Genomic DNA, 21,883 nt, shown 5'->3' with positions numbered 1-21,883 from the left:
ATAGGAGGCCATCAAGTTGGTCAAGCATGATTTCTGTTTGGTGGATCCATGCTGACTACTCCTGACAACATTATTCTCTTCCAGTTGCTTGGAGATGGCATCCATAAGAAAAATGTCTCCTACAGTATTCCAACCCAGTGACAGGATGAAGCACAAGGAAAAACTGTACCCTCAGTGCTCATATTGACAAAACACTTTATTATGAGATGCTCCAAATCCCCCATTGGGAGGGACCAGAGACCCTTCCTGGGCAGCTCAGGGCACCACATGCCACCATTTGACGGCCAAGGGCTTACGGCGGACATTGGTGCCACAGTGCACATCTCCAGAAAGGACATGGTAGGAAAAGAAGTCATTGATGAAGGTGCAGGAGAGCCCCAGGGGCTGCAGCAGTGCCCTCACCCGCTCCTCCAGGCAGCACTGCCCGGCCACCAGCGGCCCAAAGGGCTTGGGAATGCCCAGGTGTCTGCCCAGCACCAGCATGTTCACCTGGAGACGGACCAAAAGTCGTTTTTTCACCCAACTGGTGAACAAGCAGAGCGTGGAGGGGAGACGGTGAGGAAGAGGGAGGTGGTGGTGGTCTCACCATGTCTGGAAAGAGGGCTTCTGCACGGGAACCCCTCAGGATGAAGAGCTGGGGGATGTCAATGATGTCCTGTTCACTCAGCCCCAGCTCTCGCTTGAGCAGGTCGCGGTTCCAATCAATGCAGCGCTGTTCAGAGAAGGACCTGTCTCACCACCCCAAATCCCATGTAGGAAGCCATATACACCCCATGTCCCCCACTGAATCCTTTTTGAGCAACCTTCTGAAGTCATCTAAGCAACCTTTGGTTCCACACCATTGGGATGACATCCTGTTCCCAGACAGCACCTAAGTGTGCTCAACCCCTTTGCAGCCCACCTGCACATGTTTGTTGTCATTCCTCAGCCCTTCGTCTGCCAAGATGTCATCAATGCTCCTCCGCTCGCTGCCCACCATCCCTATATGTGGACGTTGGTGAGGGACATCACTGGCACTCAGTGACATGGGGACACCCTTGCCCATTGCCTTACCCACAAGCTGTGTGGCCTCGCCGTATCCCTGCCTCTGCTTCTCCTGGAAGAGCTTGAAGCAGGCAGTGGGGCTGGCCAAGAGCAGCCGGAATCCCTGCAGGATTAACACATTTTTTGGGATTTCAGTGGGATGTTTTCATGTGCCAACCCATGCATACCCAACACCAGTCCCAAGGGTTGCACAGTGTATAGGGTGACACCCAGAAACTCACTGCTTCCCAGGAAGCCACCCCAAAAGGAAGGTGATTCATTCATGGGGCTGAGCCTTCCTTTTCCTCATAAGACAAGCTTTTCATTTTTTATTGCTGACTTGCAAAATGAAAGGGCCTTCTGCATCATCGTGTGATGCTGAGGATGTGGGGATAGACATAGGGTCATTACCTTTCTGTCATATGCAGGGACGAAGGTGAGGAACTCATCCACATGGCCCACGCTCAGCCACTCTGAATAGACCTCCACTGGCGCCTGCACCTTCTGGGCGTAAAGGAAATCCCTGACCACTTTTGACATCCGACGACCGGAAGCCCTGGGGGCAGAGGCAGGAAGGAGCAGGGGTGATCGCACCCCAAAATGCTCAACCCACAGAGAAAAAGGGGAATTTTGAAGGGAATCATCAGTATTTAAGCCCACTTCAGAAGGGAAGAGGTGATAAATTGACCAGATCTGATGGCCACATCTAATCCCAGACTTCTACATTGTGTGGGGTATAGAGATAGAGACATGGAGATATATAACTCATCCTGTCCCTCTGTGCTCTAAATCCCTCCCTACGTTTTCCTAGACAGCCAGCAGCAGGCTGAGAAAACATTAATTATAACTTCTTGTAATAACGGATAATTACAGCCCTGGTGTGGCTGGGAAAATCCCATTTTCCTGACAGGGTAAGCGAAGGATGGAGCAGCATAGCCTGCTCCGTTTGCTGTCCTGGCTGAAACCCCAAGGTTCAGCCTCACTGTCTTTTGTCCACATGAAGAGATGCCTTTGTGCAGGGTTTTGCAGGACGTTGTTGTTCCCTGTGCCAAGGGCACAGCAGAAAACAATTCCCAGTTATTCAGGATTTCACTCTTTGCTGAATTCCTCTGCTTTTCCTTTCATTAGGAAAAACTAAAAATATAGGCGTGATGCTTGGGGTACTGTAGGTTCAGGGTGAAAGGGAAGAGGAGAAATAATAATAGGGTTTTACAAGGAGAGAAGGAGCAGCAACATGGTCTGCATGTGAAGTTTGCAATTAGAATGACACTTCGGTGGCATTTAGCCCAAATATTTTTTGTAGCAAAGCACTTTTGGATGCTTTCCTGTCTCACCAGGGCAGGGGGCTGCCAATGAGGATGCGTCCCAGAGGATACTCCTTGCCTCGCACTGTCACTGGAGGGCTCACATCCAGGTTGCCAAAGGAGTCAAGACTGCAGGCATCACATCCAAGAGGTACACGGGTCACATAGCCAAAATCAGGGCCCTGGGGACAGAGGGGAGCAGTGATGGGGAGCTCTTGAGGATGATTTTGGGGGATAAAACTGATAATAATGCCCCAACGCACCAGGATCTTCTTAAAAGCAAAGTCTTTCAAGCCTCTGTTCCTGGGCGAGTCGAAGACCACAGGGAAGGACTTGTGTGGTGCTTCCACATAGCCAAACTCCAGCTCATCCTGTTGGGGGAAAGAGGAGGAGGAGAAGGAGAAAGGCTTCTGGGTGTGAGAGCCAATATGGCAAAGCGCATGGTAAAAATGGAACAAGATATGGGACAGACCTATCACAGTTCAGTTCATGCAGTGTCCCATACAGTCCCTCTTGCAATCTTCTTTGGGGTCCTTGCATTGAAGAACCTCTTACGGTGCCCCATGGGTTCCCCTTGGGTCCCTGGGGCCCAGCCTTGTCTGTACAGATTGCCACTACCAGCAGTATCTCCCACTGTTTTAGCTCATGATTGATTGGTTTATCTCTTAGCATCTGCATGCTTCTCCAAGTAATGCAGCTGGTCCCTCCCAAGGACGTCCCACAAGCCCATAAGAAACCCCTGAAGAGCCATGCATTAAAAGCATTGAGGGCTGACCTGGATCCAGCGATCACTGCGACTTTCAATCTCAGAGCAGATGGTCATCTTGCAGTTGGCTTTCCTCAGCAAGGCCTGGAGCTCCTCCAGAAAGACTTCATTGGAGTTGATTCCCCTCTTGATGCTGGAGGGAGAAGAAGGTGTGAAGGACCTCGAGAATCCCTCTCACTCCAAACATTCAATTTCTGGGTAACAGCTCTGCGCAAGCTCTTGGAAAAGGTCCTCCAGCCTTCTTCTTGGGGTTGCAATGAGTGCAGCAGCAACATTAGGCTCTTGCGCAGCATGCATAAAGACTGCGCATAAGGCATGGAAGGATAAAAGATCCTTTATGGAGAGCCCCCAAGGCAGCAGAGCTATAGAATGGCATTTGTCCTACCTGCAGACAAACACCTCCAGGGGCTGCTGGGTGTTGGGTGTCATTATCCAGGGCGCCATGCGGAAAACCACTGTATCCGTGAAAATGGGGGTACCAGGAGAATACTACAAGGGTAAACCACCAGGAGAAGTGGTTGGTAACCCCAGAGGGGGCTTTGTGGGGCCGGGGGTAGGGTAGATCCCACGTACCTTATGGTGCACCTCCAGCAAGCTGACACTGATAGAAACCAACCCAGAGAAACCTGCATCAGGGAAAGCCAACCCTTCCACGTAGAAGGTGTTTTCTCCACTTCCAACACAATCTAGCGTGTAGGAGAGCATGCCCGGTCCCAAAACGGGTTTGTACTGGGGGTGTGAGTCACTGCCTGCAGAAACATCAAAATAGCCAGCCCACATGGGTGAGAGGAGGCACCATGGAGGAGGTGACGGTGCCAGCGTGGTTTGCAGAAGAGCAGGTGTGCCGGCTCTTTTCTGAGGAACACAGTTGATCTGCACATACAAAGAGGACTCTATGCCCTCGGGTCAAACCCTTTCAAGGTGCGTGTCTCAAGTTAAGCACCTAATGATACAGCTGGCTTCCTTGACCTGATTTTCCGCAGAGAACTGCTGGGAACCATCAACTGGGGTGTTCAAAGGCGAAGAGCACAATCCAATGAGATGGGCTGCCCTGGCAACTGTGTTGCTGCCTGTGCTTATCCCCCCATGAAATTCTCAAAACTTCAGTAATCCCACTGAACAGCCTCTTTTTTCATTAGTTTTCCCTGTACAGTCTTTACATTCCCCCTATAGCCTTATCTTCTAAACAAGTTTTGGAGATAAATGGATGTATCCAATGAGTGCTGGCATTAGCCCTTAATCCTACTGAGAAAGGGTTTACTCACTGGGGTCACAATGTGTTGGCATCAATATCTGGGAAGGAAGAAAGGAAGAAATACTCACGGACTGCATGGAAAACCCGCACTTTGTCTGCATCTGACTCGGAGACATGCAGGACAAGCTGGTAGTTAGCAAAGACACTGCTGGGACCTTGAATCCGCAGCAGCATCACAGACATGTCCTGCAGGTCTATGGGGGAAAGGAGACAGAGAGAGGGGATGTTGGGAGGTTTCCTGCCTCCAGTGCGGCCTGTGGGTTTTGCCATCCTTCAGTCATAATTGGATTTATAGGGCAAGCCTGCTGGGATGACGCTCATTGTGTTTTTATAGGGATGTCCAGGAAATTAAAACAGGGAAGGAGTAGTGGAAAAGAGCCAATTTCTGTTGCAATGGAGGAACAGGTAATGCTGTTGCTATCTCTAATTGCATTGCAAGCGTCTGATACTATTTTTGCAGCTCATTTCACCATCAGCAGGATCACAAATGAGAAGGATAGAGATACTGCAAAACACCCCAATGAGATAGAATGAGCCTCGTGGATGAGCCCTACCTGCAGGGGTACATATGTCCACCTGGCTGCAGTCTGTCCCCACTGTGCCGGGGCTGTCCTTGTCGCAGTTGACCAACAGCACAGCTCCTTGCCCATCTGGTCCCCATGTCCACTTGGCCTGGAGGAGAGACATCCAATGGGGATGGGCGCAAATCCTGAAAAACTCCTCCCTCCCAGCCCCCCCCACCAGTGGTGGATGTGATGGGAAAATGCCACAACCACATCCATGCTCGGAGGAGATCCCACAGTGAGCAATCAGGAGAGCTTTGGTAGTGATGCTATCAAGCCACTGAATTTCCTAACGTCACCTTCCAGCCGAGCCAACAAGGACTATTTCAAACAGATCTTATCTTCTAACAAGCCATGTTATATCTGTCAGACCTCATTTGAAAGAGAATATCCCATTTCTAGAAATGCATCTCATCTTGATGTACAGTTTGTGCTGCCGATCGGGCTGCAGTTAATTATCTGGGCGTAAGTGCTTGGGTATATGCAGATTTCTTGCCAAAGGGGTAAATCTCTTGCTGTTTGCTAAACTTGCAGGTGAGTCATTCAGTGGCACGTTTCAAATCCAAAAAGGAACAGCCAAAAAAAAAAAAGTCCTAGGGCTGCACTGGAGACGTGAGACATCTTGGCACAAAATAAAAAAAAAAAAAGTTTTCCTCCTCAATTAGAGGTCTGAGAATTTACAGCATTATTTTCCCTATTTCAGACACCACCCAAATCTCTCTCCTTCCTGGAGACTTTTCTGTGTTTTCCTTCCTTGTGTTGCTAAAGCCATGCAGTGTTTCCCATTACCTTGTCCTTCCCTTTGCTCCTCACTCTGCCATTGCGGCTCACGTCCACGTCCAGGGATATATCTGAAATATCAGAGCAAGAAGGAAACCATTGGCATGAGAATGAGCAGTCGTGGACATTTTGGGCCCATCCCCACACCAGCAGTGAGTCACTCAACACCAGCTCCACCTTTATGCCCTAATACTGCCTCAAAACATGCCAGTAAAAAGTAAACCCAAACTCTTCATGGCTTTGCCCATTCCAACTATCTTCTCCCATCTTGGGTCCCTCAGCAAGGATATACCCACTTGTTTTCACCAGTTCATATTGGTGAAACCTCATAATTTCATCATTGGTGAAACAGTTTCACCAATTTCATGTTGACCACAGAATATTTTCATGAAGCCAAAGGCATGAATTGGGTGAATAGACACTAAATAGTTATTAGAGGTGATGCAACATTTGAGAAAGATTTATCCTTGGAGAGTTCTTGGACCAAATTGCAGGTTTACCAATAACCTCATTTCTACCCTACATAAAGCTTATTTTAATATATAAACCAAATGGGACAGCATGTGGAAAATGTGGGTGCTGAAGTAGAAACTGTCCTTCTTGATTCAGAGAATTAAACATGGAGAAGACGGGCCCAAAATTTTGGACATGAAGTCACAAATCCAAGCAAGCAATGAGCTTTTGTAAGGTCAAAGCTCTGTGGACAGCAGTGGCCCTTGATGGCTCCATTGGATGTGGGAAACCATCTTCAGGGGCAATTTTGGCAAGCATGTGCATGACTTGAGGACACAGGTCTGGCTATCATGTGAGCACTTCAGAAAATTCCAAATTTAGGATAATTAATCCATCCAAGTGGAAGACTGTATCCAGACTAGTTGTCTAGACTCCCTTTGTAGTCAGCAGAGGAAAATAGGCATTTCAAGGGAATGATTCATCTCATCCTAAACTCCTAAAATAGGTCAGACAACTACACTTCTGTGCCCATTCCTCCACACCAGCCACACTGGAAGTTGAAGATGGGTTTGCCAGTGGAAGATGACTGAGATGGTCATCTTTGGATCCTCTTCCATCAATCAAATTGTCTTGGTGGTCAAAGGACACTGATCATAGAGTGCATTGGGTGGGGACAGGGCCCAACCTGTGTCTTTTTTGCACCACGTAAGGCAGTACAAGAACATTTTAATTATTTCCCTACTGCTTGACAGCATAAGCTGTCTACACCCAAACCTTGGCTGCATGTTGTGCATGGGCAGCCTGCATCCCCATTTAAGTCCCATCCCATGAACCAAATGAGATTGTGGCATCGGAAAGGGTTGGCCAAGTTCAGATGAGTGCTGTCATAATACATACCTACACAGGTGAGGTACAACCAAGCCACTGCAATCTCATTCTCTTCCCGTCCATAGTATGAAATCTTAACCTGCAAAGACATCACCAGACTGTGACCCAAGTCCTATGTCTCTTCATGCTGAATAGGTCTTTCCACTCAGTATGTTTATCCAGCAATGCCATACAACAGGGTGTTCAAAGGTTCATCAGTGTCCTGCTGCTTTAATCATGGTTCAACCAAATAATTTCTGCCTGCTTCATCACAAAAACAGGCATAGGTAAATATAAAGTTTGAGTATTGGTTTTGCCTGACATGGAGTTCCTGACACTGGCTTTTGCAACAACCTTCATCTTCTCCTTCTTAGTTTCACTTTGTATTGCACAATTCTGTGTGTAAGTTTGAGTTTATTCTATAGAAACATGTGTGATGTCAGCATTACCTAGAAATACTTGAGCCTGCCCATCATTTTTCCTACTTTCCTTGGAAAACTGAATATTTCCAGATTCAGTGCATAAAAAGCAACTAACCTTATTGTCATTGACAGTCTTGCTGGTGACACCAATGGTCACTACAATCTCTATATCGGGATCCAGTGGCCATCTGGAGTTAAGCATGGGTTTTGTCACGGGGCTGTGGATGATGTGGACTGTGACAGCAGACGTGGCATGAACATCAAATGATGTGGCACCTTTAGGGGTAGATCTGAAACAGAGGGCAGCACGGAGTCATGGGCTGAGTTTTCTTTCCTCTTCTTCTCTGTGGACCCAATTTACTGAAATGGGCTCCCCAGAATTAAAATTGGATGGGATCCTTGGCAGCCTGATCAAGTAGGTGGCCACCCTGCTCATGGCAAGAAGTTGGAAATAGATAATGTCTAAGGCCCCCTCCAATCCAAGCTGTTCTATGATTCTATGAAAGTCCAGCCTTAACTGGGTCTTAACTGGCCAAGACCTGAAGATGGTCTTGGAAACCATCTTCAGGTGATGAAATGCATTAATTTTATAAGCATTATCTCTGTGGCAGAGTTGAGCAAGCAGAGTGCCATCACATCCGTCTGTGGTTAAGCCCCGATTGCACGTCTCTGAAGCCGAGGCACCCAACCTCCCTCACCAGCAGGAAGAGAACCCCCAAAATTTCAGCATCCCACCACAAAACCCTGACCAAGATTGGGGCTGGTTTTGCTGTCATTCACTGGGGTGCTGGTTATTGTCAGTCCACCCACTGACCCAAGAGATACCCGAAGTGGAGCAGAACTTGAGTTGGAGCACAGGGAGCCTTCACTCACCTGTATGACTTCCCTGGCCTTTGAAGTGCTGCCTACATGCTCATTACAGCTCCAGCACCTCCACACAGGCTGTGTGAGTGCTCCAACCTGTCTGCTGCAGGGAGCCAACCTCTCCAGCCACGCATGGAGAAGGACACGGTTGTAAATTTTAGCAGGGAGAAAACAATGCAGAAGACATCCCTGATGTTGCTCTTGGCATGGTATCCCTGATGCCTGCAATAGCTTGTATAGGAAGATTAAAGCATCATCCCACTTGTCATGCCATGTGTTTACTAGCGTGCAATGTAGCAAGTCTACCTGCAGTCTACCCATACATTGCATGCCATGACTTCTCAAATTTGGGTCTATTAACTGTGCATTCACAGCCTCTGCACTGCCATGCTGAGATGTAAGCTCACTGAGCACAAGACTTCCACTGCACTTTATTTTCTGTCCCAGACCAGTCCAATCCACAGTGTCCATCACTGAATTTTCTACAGCATAGAGAGGGTTCTGTAGGTATAGAACTCCTCCTATTTTTCAAGCCCTGATGTTGAAAGAGCATCTGCTATACATCTTTAGGACCAAAGCTCAGATTTGCTACCAAGGAGCCAAATCTTCTCCTTTTGAGACTTATGCTTAAATGGTATTGAGCTTGCTTTGAGTTCAAATTGAGAAAAAATAACTCAAGTGATATGTTTTATGTATTCCCATTTGGCTGAGGGTAAAACTAGTATGTTTTAAGAGCAGCCTCATTGGGGGGATGTCAGCACCTCCCGGCACAGCTCCAATATACAACCCAAATAATTGCCCCAACTGTGATCCCAACTGGCTTGGCCTGTAGTCGCTATCATTATGGATGTAATTTATTAAATAATGACAATGTAAGAGGAGGATAAATACAGCCCCATATCTGAGCAATAAAGCAACCCCTATGTTTAACATCAGAAAAATCTCTTCTCATTACGTCAACTATGCAAACCCGCTCATGGATTTTTTATGCCTGAGACACACATTTGTTCTTTAACCCAGATTAGCTCTGAACAAGTTGCTCATCTTGAACTGCTGTTGCCCAATGCTCTCTCTGCCAGAAATAGATCCCACTTAGTTGGGGTGTGCATGGGCTTTGCCTGTGAGTCGTCACTGCTCGGCTACACTTCGACGCCTTGCTTTTGTTGGATTCAACATCCCTCCTTCAGGCATCCTAAAGCAGACCTACAGGCACATGTCCTTTATGCACCTGTATGTGGAACCACCATGAGATCTTCCCCCTTAACACCCTTCTCAAAGACCAAAAACACACAAAGCCGTTGGTTGCCTCCAAAACCCATCATCCCTATGGCTGCTCCTTGACCCCGAGCCTTACCGGTGGGTGTCAAGGAAGACCTCGGTGCCCAGTACGCAGACCCCGTAGCTGGCATGACTGGTAGACATCTGCACGACCTGGCGCTGGGACATGTTGTACTGGGGACGGCGGCTGCATGTGAAGGAGGCTGCTGCCTGGTTGCCCAGCTTTGTAGGTGAACCAGCACGACAGGATTAAAAGGCTGGGGAATGTAACTCCTCCTTCCTCCCATCCCTCGATGACGATGTGGTGGACTGGGGACCCTGCCGTCCCCACCTCCACCATCCGCAAAGCTGCCGCCCTGCTCTGTGATGCTGGCGATAAGACAGCCCCTGGGGCCGGGTGGTAATTGCGGGGCTGGGAAGGGGGTACAGGGCAGGACAGGGTGGGGGATGCACAGCACTCAGCTTTCAGGGCTCACTCTCCCCTTTTTGTTCTCACCTCCCTTATGGTTCCATATAAGGACTCCAAAGCATTATGCATTAAGCATTTCTACCCCTCTTGTTATGCAAGATGGTTGTTTAGCGTTATTATAATAATGGTATCATTAGAATGATGCATTTTCTTTAAAACATCCCAAATTTTCCATGTGGTGACTCACAGCCCCAGCTACCCCATTAGGGCAATGCCTGTGTAAGGCTGCAGCAAAAGGAAATGTTTGCTCAGGCTGGTCCTTCCCTTCCTAACAACTGCTGGGTAGCAGTGGGTGCAGGGAGAACTGGTTATTTGGTAAGCAGGGAGGCAAAGGAAAAAAGAAAGCAAAACAAGGCATGTGGCTTCCAGTGGAAATTAGGGATTCTTGGGTGTTCTGTTTGCATGAGGCATTTGAGGAATTTTATTTTATTTTTTGGTTGGTTTGTGGGTTTTGTTGTTGTTGTTGCTTTGTTGTTGGTGGTGTTGGGTTTTGGGTTCTTTTGGGGTTTTTTTTTTTGGAAGATCCCATGTACTGGTTGCCAGAAGAAATGGCTTTACCTGGAGACAGCCATCTCTCTCCGGGCAATGCCAGGGGACTTCACTAGCCAGCCAAGAGGAAATCCAGGTGAGGTGGGTCTTGGTGCTCCTCCAGGAGGGAGCTTGGGCTGGGATGCAGGCATGTCAAATGGATGGAGAGGACTGCATGCTGGCACAGCGTTAATACAATCAGCAGAGCCTGACCAGGTGGCCTGGATGCTTGAGAAGGGAACACTAGTTGTGTTTTTAGCTTCTCCAAAACTTTGGCTTGGGATCTGGGGTAAAATCACATGTCCTGAACCTGGCATGAGACAAACTCGTGATGTTCATAGATTTACAAAGAGTGCTATTTGCATACTGGAGCTGTGCTGGCTCACAGATTCTACTGTAAGAAAGTTTTAAGGACTTCTGTATCCCTAAGGCCCATCAAGTTGCTGTCAAGCAGATTCATCACAAGATCCTCAATGAGGGACAAGGCCATATCTATTTTTATTATTATTATTATTTTAAAGATATCTATCTAAAGCTTGAAGTTGTATTTCCCAGTGGTCGCACTGGTTTAGACTGGGCACAGTGCTGAGCTTGCCGCCTGCTGTGATTTTGGCACTGCATCCTGCTCAGCTGGTTTGAGCCCTATGCTGGACAGGGAACACACCTACAGCCCCTCGGGGCCATGCTGTACATTCTGTAATCTGCAGGCAGGCAGAGGATGGAGGTTTCTGGCTCCCAAGGCTTGGGCACCACATGTCCATGCATAAGAATTTCATTTTTAAGCCATCTGACCCATTCAGGGCTGAGTGTTTCTCCCTACTAATAACCTGTCCCAAGGGGCTGCCATTAAGGCTTATGGTAAAATGACTGACAACCCCCTGTGCCTCTTCATCAGACCCAACTGCCTCTTGGTTTTGGGGTGACCTCACTTTGTTCCCCTCAAGTTGGATCCTTTCATCCACTACAGGGCAGGACAGGACCCCCCACAACCATCCCAGATCCCACAGGGCATCTTTTCCCCTCTCACCCTTCCTGCACTGCCACTCTGTCAAGGAAAGTTTGATAATCTCCCTAAGCCGATAATTACACCTCATTTATTACTCTGCATGTGTAATTGCAGACAGCAAACTTTGAGAGCCTTGTCAGACTAATTACTGGCAACAGGGGAAGGCATCGAACCAGTTATCAAGTCCCGCTCCTGTCTGCATGAGGCTTTGTGCTCAGGAGCATCCCATGCATTGCAGCAGGCACTGCATCCCAGCAAAAAATGCTTTGAGAAGTGATAAAACCAGGCATCGCCTCTGCATGGACAGGCATGTGTTTGCACCTCCTCATCACAAAATGTCACTTTGAGCAGATGCCACGGGGTCCCTCACGTCTCCCTCCTACTCCTTGATATTATGCACGTGCCTGCAGGGCTGCAAAGCTCTGTGCATGAGAGCCCACACAGAGCAGCTGCTGGGGCTGTTTGCATGCTCTGTGCTGCTATCTGCTCCCTGCCCCCGAAAATTAGGACAGGGAGAGATCTGTCAGCAGTGAGGATGCTTATGCGGAGCAGTTCCTAATCTGATTGTTAAAAACCAGAGAACTCCTCTGACCAGACTGACTATAGCAGCGAAACCACAAGCCTCCAGACATCAGCAAGTGAATATTTATATTTGCACACACGTCCCATGATGGTTCACCAGCTCTGATCTCCCACCTGATAGCACACAGCAGCTTCTACCTGTTGTAAAATCCCGTTCCTCAGAACAATCACCTCTTAGCAGAGATTCCCCCAGTCTTTCCTCCCCTTATAGAGGTATTGCTGGGAGAAGGTGCTTTGTAGAAGCCCCCAACAGCTTGCAAAGAGCCCTATAGCCTTGCACAGACCTTGAGACTTGCTATATAAGACTTGCTATAAATACACCTATTTCTACATAAAGTCACAGAAAACCTGTGAGCAGATGGAAATTCTCCTGCTGACTTAAAAACTGCAAGTGTGTGTGTGGGGGGGGGTGATCCTGGGGTCTTTGTGCATGGTGGGAGGTGTTTGGGGTTGTTTTCTTAATAAGAAAACAAGTTTATTTTTGCATGTGCAAGAAAGAGCAGCAAAACTGCTCCTTTTGCAAAACCCTTGTTTGCTCAGGTCATGGGAAAAAGGATATAAAAAGAATTCGCTTCAGATGGGAAACTGGATCTAAGCTCATTTCCTATGGCCCGGTCATGGAGAGAAGAGAGAGCTAAAAAAGAAAAGCCCAAAAGCAATGCAAAAAGGGCAGATCAAACCAACCCTTTCTGCTCCTCTCTCTAATTGCTTCCAGTAGGTTCTTCCAAAATCTGGGGCAGAAGGTTGGTTTCCAGCATGAATATTCAGCTCAGGGATGAACACGCCCACGTGGGCTGTCGGCGTGCCTGGCCACGGCGCCGAGCTGGGCAAAGGGACGCGAGCTGAAAATAGGCTGGGTAGCACCCTGCTCTAGCCTCGGGGTTGGGAAATTTTGTGTCTTCCTCCCTAATATTTTCCCTAGAGAGCAGGAAGGGGTGTAGAAGGCAGAGGAGGTTGCAAACCCCAACGTGCTGCTGCAAAAATGCCTCTGAGGTCATCTTGCATTCTCCCTGTTGAGAGGATTGTCCCATTTTGGTGCATGGGTCTGGGAGTGGGGTGGCACCAAGCCAGCTGCCCTCCCTTCCCATCCCTTCCCTCCCTCCTGAGATCATTTTCCTGTGGATCTGGAGGGTCCTGTATTGGAGTGAGGGCTTCATAGTCAGCATCACAAGCACTGAGAGTTCTGAAGGTGGATTGATTCACTGTGGGGGGTTGGTCGAGGAAGAGGAAGAGGAGGAAGGGAGGAAGACGCTCTGCAGTGTGCCCATCACTGGGGTGTCCCGGCAGCGAGATGCCGTGGGAGCGCACACTGCGGCTGCAGCCTGGGAGCCGCATCCATGCACTGTGTGTGCTGGGCACCCACATCGCCACCGACGTCTATGGGTGAGTGGGGTGTGGTGTCCCCCAACCCCCTTTTCTCCCTCTGCAAATTCCCTCCAAAGCCACAGTTTGGTGATTTGATGCAATCCATCTGCACAAATCCTCAATGGGCTTTGCAAAGCTGCACAAATTCCCAAACCCTTCAAGCATCAGCATGTGCATGGGTTTGCAAGGGTTTGGTCCATATCTCAGAAAATTACTGGAGAGCATTGAGATCAGCAGGGATGGGGCATTTCAAGCAGTACACATGGGGACGAATGGAAAGGAGAGGGAAGGAAAGCAGAAACTGGGGACGATCTGTGTCTTGCCATGTAACCCCCTAAAACAATTCCAATGCTGCCCTTCAAGGTAATTGCAAGAAAAATAAAGGAGACATGCTTTGATCCCTGTGCTCAACCAGCTGCTTTTGCAAATCTCAAGCTGAACAGCGCATCTGGATTCCCTCTGGGTCCAACCTCCTCCCGGTGGGATTCCCCAGGCTCACAAACTATGAGTTTTGCATGGGTAATTAAACAGAAAGGAGCAATTTAAGAAATGCCCGGGCAGCATCAAGCTGGCTCTCAGGTTTCCACGCTCAGAATCCCAATAAATGATGCTGTAACAGTGATCCTGTGCCAGTGCTCGGATGTCAGTGCTCAAAGGGAGCCTGGATTTCAGGAGCCCAAAAATAATAAACCCAGATTAATGAGAAATGAGGAATGGGAGAAGTGAAGGGGATGCAAGGGAAAAGCAATTTGGACTGGAAGTGGTGCTTTCGATGTAATAAAATCACCCCCAAAATTAGAGTTTCCCATGGTAAAATTCTCTGATCTGGGAAACTCTATTTGGCAAACAAACACAGACTCAAAGTGCACACCAAGCTGGGCTGTTAGGTTAAAGCAGCACAGAATGCTTTGGCTGTAATTACAGAAAATGGCAATCTGCACCAAAGCCTACAATATAGTCATTTTGCTAAAACAGCATGTTCTGCACTAAAAAATAGATCACTTAAAACATTCCCAGGCAGCAAAGAAAGGTAGAAAGGAGGTGGTAATGAGCACAGAGTCATGCAGTTTGGGTGGTGAGATTAATTACAATTGGGTGATTTTGGGCTCTAGATCTGCAGACCAATGAAAATAGGGTGCTCAGACCTTTGAAAATAGGATGCCTTGTTTGCAGGGCAGCCCCAGCTGGGGCAGTCGCCTTTGGGGTGAAGCACACAGAGGGGGTGAACGTGGAGGTGGCTTTTCGGGGCCAAGCTGAGCCAGGACTACTGCCTGGTGTGTCACACTGGCCACTGAATGAGGGGGCAGTGCTGAGGTTCAGCATGAACCGGGCCAGCACTGAAGTCAATGACAATAAGGTAAGAATCAGTGTGCTGGATGCTGGACCCCTTTCCTGGCTGGAGGCGGATTGCATCCTTCTAAAAGTGAGGGGATTTGGGTCTTCCAGGTAATTGTCATCTTCTATGCAGAGGGAGGACAGCCCATTGACCAAGCCAGGGTCTTCCTCACTGGCATTGGTGAGTATGAAGGCTACAGCTATGAGCAGGTTCGCTAGATGGAGGGGGTCATTTACATCATGTGCCCTATCTTGGACTCAGGGATCTCCCTGGACGTCGACGCAGATCGAGATGGCATGGTGGAAAAGAACAACCCCAACAAGGTAATAACCCAGCTGCATGGGAAGTCCTGTATCTTGCAGGAGCCTTGTCATCAGACAGAGCATCCCTATCCCACTGAGCCCTGGCATGGTGTTACAGGCCAGCTGGACATGGGGACCTGAGGGACATGGGGCCATCCTGCTGGTCACCTGCGACAGAGACAGCCCCTTGAGCCCTGCCCCAGATTGTGACGATGAAAGGGTATTCAGCAAAGAAGGTAACGTAGCCCCAGTCCCAGCTCCACTTCAAAAACAAAGCAAAATCACAGCTATTCCCCCCTCTTTAATTTTTTGGGGGCACAAAGGCTTGCTTGGGAATTGGTTACTCTCTGCCCTGACTCAGACACGCTGCTGAGTAAGCTCCCTATGTGGGATCATGCTCCCATCCTCATATTTTGTTTTAATTACCGCCTGGGGGTCATGCCAGGGCACAGAGCATGGCCAAAAAAACAGCAGGACTCAGCCAAGGGATGCTTGGGGCCAGGCAGCCAGGAATACACGCCTGTTCCTGCAAAACCAAACCATGCCAAGCCAGTGCCCATCGACTTCCTGAGGCCAGGGACTGGCTGTGCCAGGGAGAAAAAATAAAATAAAGGTATTTGTGCCATGCAAAAGCCACAAGCCTTGCTAGCAGGGCTGCAGGATGATATTCCAGCATGCATGGCAAGGTTGGTGGCAAGGAAAGCACACAGTGCTGGGCACAGCGCAGCAGAGCTGCACCCAGGTTTATTCTTGTATGCACCCAGATTTGCTGGATATGTCTCGGATGGTGTTACGGATCGAAGGGCCACAGCATCTGCCCCGGGGATATGAAATTGTGCTCTACGTTCACATGTCTGATGCTGACAAAGTTGGGGTCTTTCATATGCAGAGTAAGTCTTTGGTTTGGGATGTTTTATCTCCACAAGCTCTTGTCTTCCCATCACTGATTTTGTTCAGTCCGTGCTCCCCAGCCTGCACTTCCTTGTTCCCTCATCATTTCTTCCCTTGGTCTTTCTAGCCTTGAATCTTATTTATCCATTGGAAAACTCAAGAGACATACGGTGGTAAAGCCATTTATCCAAGGTCACCTAGCAAAGAAGTAGCAAAAAACCCCTCACGTCCTGACATCCAGAGCAGGCAACATGCTCTGAGACATATTATCCCTCCTTGTTCCCTGCTGTGGACGTGGTGTTTTGTTCCCTGGACCGACCTAGCCCACACAGATGTGCCATTAAATTCATTAAATCCATCAGCACAGGGTTTGGTGGCAGACTGGGGTCTGCCAGGGCAGAAGCCCCATGAGAATCTCTTTGCAATGCTGGCTCTATCCAAAGACAGGCTTTCAGACACCCACCTTGTGCACAATTACAAAATCCCAAGCGCCAAGCTACTCTTTCAAGGTATTTGCTTCTACCCACAGAGTTTAACCTTTGGCATAAAAGGATGATGGAAATTCCTTGTGCACAAGCAGAACAGGTCCAAACCCACCAGGAATTCCGGAAATCACCTGCTTTTGCTGAAATTACCTTTTGGTCCTTGCAGACCCGTTCTTCGGGCAGCACTATGTCCACGTGTTGGGCAGGAGGAAGCTGTGCCACGTTGTGCAATATACCGGTGGAGCTGCTGAGCTCGAGTTCTTCGTCGAGGGGCTGCAGTTTCCTGATGAGACCTTCCCTGGGCTGATCTCCATCCACGTCAGCCTCCTGGAGACCTTGGCTGAGGTTGGGGTCTCCACTGAAAGGAGACAGGAGAAGGATGAAAAAACCCAAGGGCCATGGGGATGAGGAAAGGATTATTATCTTATCCTAAAATGAGCTCAGGGTAGGGTATTTGGGGGGTAAACTGGGAGGGGAAGGTCCCTGATTTCTGCTTGCATCCCCCCAGGGAATCCCCCTGTCGCCAATTTTCACTGACACAGTGGTGTTCAGGGTAGCACCATGGATCATGATGCCCAGCACGTTGGCACCGGAGAATGTCTTCGTCTGCAGGTATAGGCCAAGTGATGAGGTCTCAATGGCTAAATGGGCATTGGCCCCACCAGCAGTCCTCATCCCCTTTCTGCCCATCTCCAGTGTGAAGGACAACTACCTCTACATCAAGGAGATCAAAAACCTTGTCAACAAGGCTGGCTGTGACCTGAAGGTTTGCTTTGGCTACATCAACCGTGGGGACCGCTGGATGCAGGTAGGTGAGCAGAGGGGAGGGGGCAAATTCTTCCTTCCTTGATGTGCCCCATGGGGGTTTTCATTCCCGTTTTAGGATGAAATCGAGTTTGGCTACACCCAAGCCCCCCACAAAAGCTTTGCAGTGGTGCTGGACTCCCCCCAGGACACAGGGCTGGAGCAATTCCCCATAAAGGAGCTGCTGGTAATCCCACATGCATTATAATGAATTACATGAAAGATGAGAGTGTAGCACCATTTCTTCCCTGCATGAAGCAGAGGACTTCAGCCAAGAGGTGTATGTCTTCATTCCCAATATGTGAGCAATCATTTAGGTAGGAAATGACCTTTGAGATCGAGCCCCAAAACCAATCTAACCTACAGAGCTCCTCTCCTCCCTCTTTAGGAATTGTCTTGCTTCATATTCAGAGAAGCAATTTCAGCCCCTGAAGCTGCCAACATGTTACACTTCAATTTCTGCTTTGGAGTCTCCTCTAATCCCACTGTTATCTTCCCAGTCTCAGACAGGACTGTATAGCCAAACATAGGGCAGCTCCTCCTCTCAGGCAGCCACAGCCTAAGCCCCGCAACCCCACACCAAGGAAAAAGGAGACCGGAGGGAATTAGCCTGTCAGAATCCTCTGGAACTGATAGGGCTCAGATGCTGCCCACAAACCTGGGATGAACCAGCACCTAGACAGCTGAACCCTCCTGGCTCTGTGGTTCACTTAATTGAAATGGGTGGGAGCAGGTGTTGCATACTCAGTGCATCCTCTCCCAGCTTCGTCAAACATCCCACTTTTATAAACAAAAAAATAACTCTTAGACCATAATTACATACCCTTGGGTGTCCTGGCTTTTTTTTTTTTTTCCCCATAAGCACATCCCTGCATCCCACTTCCCTGCTTCATTTCTGTCACCTTGGGGTGACACTGAGGTTGCTGCACCCAGTTGAAGCTGGACCTGGCAGGATGCCTGTGCAGGGCTGGTGTGGACAGAGCAGCACACTGTGTGCGTATCCATTTACTGCAAACACCCCTGTGTCCATTCCAGCAAATTAGGAGAAATCTGTGTTAACTGGAACACTCCGATGGTTTACCACTAAGGAAACCCAACACTCAGAGATTTAATGGAAAACAACAGCTATCTGATCCTGTCCAGACCCACACTGGCTTGAAACAGAGAGCAAGGACAAGACTTAGGGCCCCAGTGCCACTTTCACCCTGTTTGTAGGACTACAATCTCTCCCTTGGCCATTAGCCCCTGGCACAATCCATCAGTGGCACCACAGGTTAATCACCCAACACCTCAAATCCCTGATATATTCAGTCCTGAAAATCAGGCTTAGATGAGATTTAAGCAAAGCCTACCCCTTCGGGTGGCTCTTATGCCTGGGGAGGATTTACCTTCAGGGACTGGAGCTCATCCCACTCTGCACCAGCCAGCCAGAAACTCTACTTTATGGCTGCCCCAGAATCTAATTAGCTTAACATGGACGCTTAAACAGCAGCTGCAAGATAGCAGAGACCCACACTTCTAGCATTCACCATTTATTACTGAGCCCAGATGCCCCAGGGACTCTCACTCTCTTGCTTTTCCTTTAGGGCTGCATCTCCCCCTCAGTATTTTCACCTGCTGGAGCATATATGAGCCCAGCAGGAGAGATAAGGACACAGAGGGACCCAGGGCGATGCCCACAGCCATTTCCCTTCCTGCAGGGCCCTGATTTTGGCTATGTACGCAGAGAGCCTCTCTTCAAGGCCATCTCCAGCCTTGACTCCTTTGGCAACTTAGAGGTGAGCCCACCTGTCACTGCAGCGGGGAAGGAGTATCCACTGGGAAGGATCCTCATTGGCAGCAGCTTCCCCACGTAAGAGATGGGAAATCTGTGTTTGGGGGCAAAGGAATTACAGGTACCCCTAAGTACCATCAAAAAACATATTAAGCCACTTACCTGGCCATTCAAAGACCAACTGTGAATTATCCTCTTATGGTGCTGGTGTGCTTAATTTCACTGCCTTCATTTCTTCCATCTTGGGGGAAATTTGTGTGCATGTGCATAGTGATGGATAAATATTTATTCCCCTTATCCCCCCCCTCAGGGGTCACTGGCATTGAGGGACATAGATAAGTGGGCACAGTGGTGATGGGTTGGTGGTTGGACTTGATGATCTTACTATTTTCCAATGATTCCATGACTTTGCCTCCAGCCCTGCAGGAAGGAGAATGACCAGAGTGGTACGGGATTTCCTCTTCGCCCAGAAGGTGCAGGCTCCTGTGGAACTCTTCTCTGACTGGTTGGCCATGGGCCATGTCAATGAGTTTGTCACTTTTGTGCCCAGCCCTGATGCAAAGGTACCCCAAAATCCTCTGCTGTTCTATGGTTTCCCCTCTGGGTAACTAATCCCATCAGGGAAAATCCCAAAGCTCATTTCCTTGAGTCCAAGCTGGTGTTTCCTTGGCTTCTCTCCCATGTCCCTAGAAGGAGGGCTCAGGCCACAAGAAGATACATTCTTAACTAACAGCAAAAGTCTTTATGTTTAAGAACTTAACCTCAACCTTCCTGCACAAAGCCAAAAATGAACCTGCAGGGGCAGTTTTCACAGGTAGAAGGACTAACATGGTGCTTTGGGGTGAGCTCCTTTTGGTGACCTTTCTTCCTCCTGCTTCCCCCAGCGATTTCGGATGCTGATGGCCAGCCCTGCAGCATGCTACAAGCTCTTTCGGCAGAAGCAGAAGGAGGGTCTGGGTGAAGCAACTATGTTCAAAGGCAAGTGTGCAGCAGGCAGCCTGGGGGGAGCTGTGCAAATCCCAGCCAGGGTGGGTGGAAGCCTGTTGTTCCCTGTCCCTAAAATAAAAGTTGAGCTTTGATGCAGGGCAGGACAGTCCAAGGGCGGCAGCACTCAACGTGCCTAGAGCAACGTGCATGAGTTGGGAATGTGAGGAAGGGGACATTTTCCCATTCCATTGCCCTTCAGGGCTGGCAAGAGGGGCTGGCATGCCTGTCCTTGCAGCAAGATGCCTGCCCACCCTCAAGCCCTATTTTGGGAAGGCGAGTGGGATGGGATAAAGCCCTGTGCATCGAGAGGATGCTGGTGGAGTGGGACGGAAGATCTCCGTAAATGCCAGCTCCAGCAGAGTGACACATTGGGGGGTCTCGTGTCACCCCAGATACATTCCAGTCACTCTGGACTGGCAGCCAGTTTGGGCAGCCTCTGATCAAAGTTTTGCTTGAGATGAAATTCATCTGTATGCACTGAGATCAGAGAAGGACACCATGGGGCCCCCCGGGAGTCTGCCCTTTGATTTGGCTTCTGTGGAGGAGATACCTCCAATTTTATGGAGCTTGGGTTGCACAAAAACTGTTATTCTATTAGTGATATGTATATCCCCTGTTGGGGTTTGTATTTGTAGGGTATTCAGGGACAGACACAAAACGGGTGACCATTAACAAGGTCCTTTCCAATGGCATCATGATGCAGCAGAATCAATATGTCCAGGTAACAGTCCATATTTCTGAAAACCGGTGTTTCTTGTGATAATGGCACAACTCTCAAGGGAGAAATTGCATTTAGTTACTCTCCTTCTGGGTGAGACGATGTCTAAAAGCCATTCTCAGGAACCTTGCTTGCCTGCTTATCACCCTGGTCCCTTCTTCTCCACTCCTTCCAGCGCTGTATTGACTGGAACAGGGACATCCTCAAGAAAGAACTGGGCTTGACAGAGGAAGACATCATTGACGTTCCAGCCCTCTTCAAGCTCGACAAGGGCAAGGCCATGCCATACTTTCCCAACATGGTGAGAGGTGTCCCTGCTGCTCGTGTCCCCTTCAGCCAGTGGCTGTGGGTTCTGAGTTATGGAGAGGAAAAGCAGCTAAGCCTCCAGCCATGAGCCCCTGCTCCCCAAGGATGTCTAAAAAGCATAGTATTTTCATGTCCAGAAAGGGAAAATATCCCCATCTGAGCTTGACAGTGCTGGATTTCCTGGGGGAGGGAGTAATGACCATGATGCAATTTGGGGTGACCCCAATGGATGAGGGTCAGCAGCTGCTATAAAGGCCTTTGGATTATTGGTTCCATGACCGACCAGGCGGGTCGCTGGGTGTCTCTTTGTCACCCCACAGGTCCCCATGCTCATCCTGTCCAAGGAGCTGGGTATCCCGAAGCCCTTTGGGCCGCTGGTGGGAGGTGAGTGCTGCTTGGAGCACCACGTCCGCAGCCTCCTGGAGCCGCTGGGCCTGCGGTGCTGCTTCCTGGAGGACATCTCGTCGTACCACGGGCGGCTGGGGGAGGTGCACTGCGGCACCAACGTCCAGCGCCGGCCCTTTGCCTTCCGCTGGTGGCACGTCACCCCCTAGGCAGGCTGCCCCTATGGCCCGCTCTGTCAGCATGTGTTGTTTTAAATGCGGTGAACTAATAAATTTGCTGTGAGAAATGAGGCGGGGAGTGTCTTAATAATGGTGAGGACGGCAGGAGGATGAGGGCGGCACTGAGGGGAGGGCGCCATTTCGGGCCTTGGCACTGCCATTTCGATGGGCGAGCACTGCGACCTAGTCTGC

General features: G+C 49.2%; 2 protein-coding genes across 6 annotated transcripts; one reads left to right on the top strand and one right to left on the bottom strand.

Annotated features, from left to right (window-relative positions):
- Positions 1-178: 178 nt before the first annotated feature.
- Positions 179-16,830, bottom strand: LOC107323450 (protein-arginine deiminase type-1-like). 5 transcript variants are annotated; one of them, XM_015882553.2, is made up of 16 exons: positions 16,690-16,830; positions 7,549-7,723; positions 7,042-7,111; positions 5,701-5,762; positions 4,903-5,020; positions 4,417-4,542; positions 3,667-3,842; positions 3,479-3,582; positions 3,103-3,226; positions 2,591-2,698; positions 2,358-2,509; positions 1,435-1,579; positions 1,054-1,147; positions 902-981; positions 587-712; positions 179-489 (listed from the first exon to the last, which is right to left on the bottom strand). In XM_015882553.2, the coding sequence occupies exons 2-16, from the start codon at positions 7,633-7,635 to the stop codon at positions 256-258; spliced, it is 1,806 nt and encodes a 601-aa protein (XP_015738039.1). In that variant the 5' UTR covers positions 7,636-7,723; positions 16,690-16,830; the 3' UTR covers positions 179-255. The 5 variants fall into 5 exon arrangements, with proteins under 5 accessions (XP_015738039.1, XP_015738040.1, XP_085365391.1 ...); XM_015882554.3 differs by lacking the exon at positions 16,690-16,830 and adding an exon at positions 9,652-9,904; XM_085509265.1 differs by having other exon boundaries at positions 902-1,147.
- On the top strand, positions 12,969-21,762 carry PADI2 (peptidyl arginine deiminase 2). Its single transcript, XM_015882544.3, has 16 exons — positions 12,969-13,543; positions 14,699-14,882; positions 14,972-15,041; positions 15,123-15,184; positions 15,282-15,399; positions 15,928-16,053; positions 16,706-16,884; positions 17,048-17,151; positions 17,236-17,347; positions 17,423-17,530; positions 19,044-19,195; positions 19,536-19,680; positions 20,002-20,095; positions 20,740-20,825; positions 20,998-21,123; positions 21,449-21,762. The coding sequence occupies exons 1-16, from the start codon at positions 13,452-13,454 to the stop codon at positions 21,680-21,682; spliced, it is 1,992 nt and encodes a 663-aa protein (XP_015738030.1). The 5' UTR covers positions 12,969-13,451; the 3' UTR covers positions 21,683-21,762.
- The last annotated feature ends 121 nt before the right edge of the window (positions 21,763-21,883 follow it).

The sequence above is a fragment of the Coturnix japonica genome, chromosome 9, assembly GCF_054131305.1.
Source record: "Coturnix japonica strain WE chromosome 9, WE-NBRP24, whole genome shotgun sequence".
NCBI lineage: Eukaryota > Metazoa > Chordata > Aves > Galliformes > Phasianidae > Coturnix > Coturnix japonica.
Note: the sequence above shows the minus strand (reverse complement) of the source record. Positions and strands in the feature narration are given on the sequence as shown.